The sequence below is a fragment of the Diceros bicornis genome, chromosome 4 (assembly GCF_020826845.1).
Source record: "Diceros bicornis minor isolate mBicDic1 chromosome 4, mDicBic1.mat.cur, whole genome shotgun sequence".
NCBI classification, from domain to species: Eukaryota; Metazoa; Chordata; class Mammalia; order Perissodactyla; family Rhinocerotidae; genus Diceros; species Diceros bicornis.
In genome coordinates this window covers 63,140,718-63,144,398 of record NC_080743.1, presented here as the reverse complement: position 1 = coordinate 63,144,398, position 3,681 = coordinate 63,140,718, and the positions used below count along the sequence as shown (strand labels likewise).

Genomic DNA, 3,681 nt, shown 5'->3' with positions numbered 1-3,681 from the left:
TGTTTTGGATGTTGACATAAGATTGTTGCAATGAATAATTGACATAAGGTATATGATGTGCTTACCACACAACTTAGCATATAATAATTCATCAATAAACACAAATCCACTCACACTTTTGCTCAGAGATCATCTAATTCTTCCTCTCCCTCCCCATTTTATGGTTGGATAAACTGAGGTTCACATGTTTGTGTCTGAACACTACTCATTCTTTCATTCTACGTTCTGATCAAGTTCAGATAGCTGAAGTTAACCATATTTTTCACTTTTGGAGAACTAGTTTCCCTGGGCTAGTAGTGAGCAAGAAAAAACTTTATGAGTAAAATATAAAGGAAAACTATTAGACAATTCTTCTATCTGTGGCTAGTGAGATGACATGTTCTTAGTCTTAGAGAAAGCTTCTTAAGTGGTTGTCAGTTATTCTGTCGCGTGTTTAGCCTTGATTCTTATTTTAGCAGACATTTTCAAGAGAGAATTCCACCAAACATCTGGAAATGCCTGCCACCTGCACACTTTGTGCTGAGTTTCCCATACATTTCTACTCTCCTCCCTGGATCCTGATCTCTGTCTCTGTCCCTCATTCTCCTATATAGAAGGGCTCTCCATGGAATGGGTCAACGAGACCTTGGTGAGAGAGTTTGTCTTCCTTGGATTCTCACCTCTGGCCAGGCTGCAGCTGCTGTTGTTCGTTGTCTTTCTGCTTCTCTACTTGTTCACTCTGGGCACCAATGCCATCATGATTTCCACCATCATCCAGGACAGAGCCCTTCATGCCCCCATGGACTTCTTCCTTGCTGTTATCTCTTGCTCTGAGACTTGTCACACCTTCGTCATTGTACCAAAGATGCTGGCTGACCTGCTGGCCCAGAAGAAGACCATCTCCTTCCTGGGATTTGCCATCCAGATGTTTTCCTTCCTCTTCCTCGGCTGTTCTCACTCCTTCCTGTTGGCAGCCGTGAGTTATGATCGCTACATGGCCATCTGTAACCCTCTGCATTACACAGTGCTCATGGGACATGGGGTATGTTTGGGACTAGTGGCTGCTGCCTGTACCTGTGGCTTTACTTTCTTGTTAGTCATCACCTGCCTGATATTTCACTTGCCCTTCCACTCCTCCAACCAACTCCATCACTTCTTCTGTGACACCTCTCCTGTCCTCAAGTTGGCATCTTATCACTCTCGCCTCAGTCAGTTGGTCATATTCATGCTTGCCGTGTTTGCCTTAGTTATTCCATTGTTACTTATCCTGGTCTCCTACATCTGCATCATCTCTGCCATTCTAAAAATTCTGTCCACTGTTGGAAGATACAAGACCTTTTCTACCTGCGCCTCTCATCTCATTGTGATCACTGTTCATTATGGTTGTGCCTCTTTCATCTACTTAAGGCCCAAGTTCAACTACTCTTCTAATCAAGACATCCTAACATCTGTGTCTTATACCATCCTCACTCCATTGCTCAATCCAATGATTTACAATACGAGAAACAAGGAATTCAAATCAGCCCTTCGAAGAGTAATGGGCCAAACTTCATATCCTATTAATTAAAGAGTCAAGTTTTAACTATTCAGTTAATTGTATGTCTTTGATGCAAAATGTGTACTTTCATAGTTTCTCCTTTAAGTGTAAAACACACTGTAACATAAGGACACTATACATAGGAGGAGAAAGAGGCTCAAAGAAGTTAAGAGATTCTGGCTTTCTACCATCAATGATACTCTAAGATGGCTATGCAGATGTGGGAAAGGATTACTCATTTTTAGAACAAATTTCATCATATTTCACTGGTCGAAAGAATGATTGTTCAAAAGCAAATATGTCAACTGATGAGAGCAAAGATGCATCCAAGCTGTTTAGTTACAAGGAACAGAAGATGAAAATATGACTATCCCTACCCCTCCTACTATCTATTTTCCCTTTCCTGAAGATGACAGGTAATCTTGGACCCTTTCACACTACAGCAAAACTTAGTGGCCCTTTTTGGTCCCTGATTCACCCTCCTCAATCTACCAATGAAATGTCTTTACTTGAGATTGTTCAGTCCTTCCTTTGTTTGAGGTTGGAACCTCATTACGGAGTCTCCTTCCCATATATAGGTATGTCCTTCCCATACTATCCTGCTGTAGCTCTCATATTCATTCCCTGGTAACCATACCTATTTTTTTTCTCTTCAAGGCAGCTACTAACATTGACTAATTGCTGAAGTATCTCAAGTAATCTAAGCAAAGGGATTTAGTTAACGTTAATAGTATGGAGTGCTCAAGTTCGCTAATGGCTAGAAAATCGATGGAAAAATCCTTCAGTGACTCCCTTTGCTATACAGGATAAAGCCAGGTGTCCTCTGTTAGCAAGAATTTATTATCTAGTTTCTGTTTACCTCTCTGGCATTATTATTTTTAACATTGTTCTTATCCATTTCTCATGTGTGCCTAATTATGCATTCTGTAGCTAATCAATTTTTTACGGGTCTTCAAAGAGACATGATTCTGTATTCTTCCGTGTTTTCTCATGTGCTTCTTCTTCTCTTTGGAGTAGCTGCTCTCCTTTATTTAATTTTCATATCTTATCTCATATTTCAGGACAATCTCAGATACTCTCTCACTTTCTCTCTAAAGCGTTCTTGTCTCCCTGTCACACTCTGCCATTGATATTAGGCTCTGCCTTCTTTGTGGTCTCATAGCACCCAGGATTTATTTTTATTATATCTCTTATTACTTCAACAAATAACTATTTATTGCTTAATATGTATCAGATACTCCTTTAGCTACTGCAAATTGATGATGAACAAAATATATGTGGTCTCTGTCCTCATAGACCTATGGTCTGGTTTAGGAGAGACCCAGTGAAGAAACAAATTCAAGGAAACATAGTTTACCACAAATTGACATCTATTCTCTGAAGGAAAAGTATATGCAGGAGCTAGAGGAGAGGATACTAAAATAAACCTAATTCGTGTTGAATGCTGTGGATCTGGATTCTCTGGATAATTAACGTAATCTATAAACTGAAGGCTAAGTAGGAGTCACTATGTAAAGGGAGTTATTTGGGGAGATCCTTTTAGACAGAAGGAACAACATGTACAATAGCCGTGAAGCAAGAAAGAGCTGGATGAATTGGAGGCAAGCAGGGCCACATAATCATTTTTTGTCTCTCTCTAGAACAAATTTGACTTTCCTGAGGGCACAGATTTTATAATAAATACAACTTTGTCAGCCTTGTTCCCTCTATAGTGCCCAGAATAAAAAGGATGTTGTACTATGAATAGCCTTGCGTATTCTGCCATTTCTGCCGCCAAGTTTGTGTAGCCATCGTCATGCCCTGCCTTAGTGATTTTCAACTCTATTCTTTCAGGTAGCCAGCTCATGCATCTGAAAGTGACTTTTGCCTTTCTTTTTTTTTCTTTCTTGCACCACACATTAAATCAGCCAGTAAATCTTATAGATTCTACTGGCTTACAGGTTTCTAAGTCATATCCCTTCTCCATTTCTACAGTCTCATCTTGTCTCCTTTGTATCACTGCTCAAGAATTTCAAAACAGCAGTAAGTAGGATAGCTGAAATTAACCCAGGTCTCTTATTATTCTTAGTCTGGTTCTCCTCTCACCTTGCAATGCTGTCACCCCTTGTTCTTGGTCTCCCTTGAAACACAGTTCTCTAAATGCAAGAGGCATTCTGGACAACATT

The 3,681-nt window shown here is 39.9% G+C and overlaps 1 protein-coding gene across 1 annotated transcript; it reads left to right on the top strand.

Moving 5' to 3' along the window:
* Window positions 1–604: 604 nt before the first annotated feature.
* Window positions 605–1,546, top strand: LOC131403277 (olfactory receptor 10K1-like). Its single transcript, XM_058537528.1, has one exon. The coding sequence runs from the start codon at window positions 605–607 to the stop codon at window positions 1,544–1,546; it is 942 nt and encodes a 313-aa protein (XP_058393511.1).
* The last annotated feature ends 2,135 nt before the right edge of the window (window positions 1,547–3,681 follow it).

Excerpts from the sequence above, each read along its gene's own strand:
- LOC131403277 (XM_058537528.1), top strand. The coding sequence starts at position 605 with ATGGAATGGGTCAACGAGACCTTGGTGAGAGAGTTTGTCTTCCTTGGA.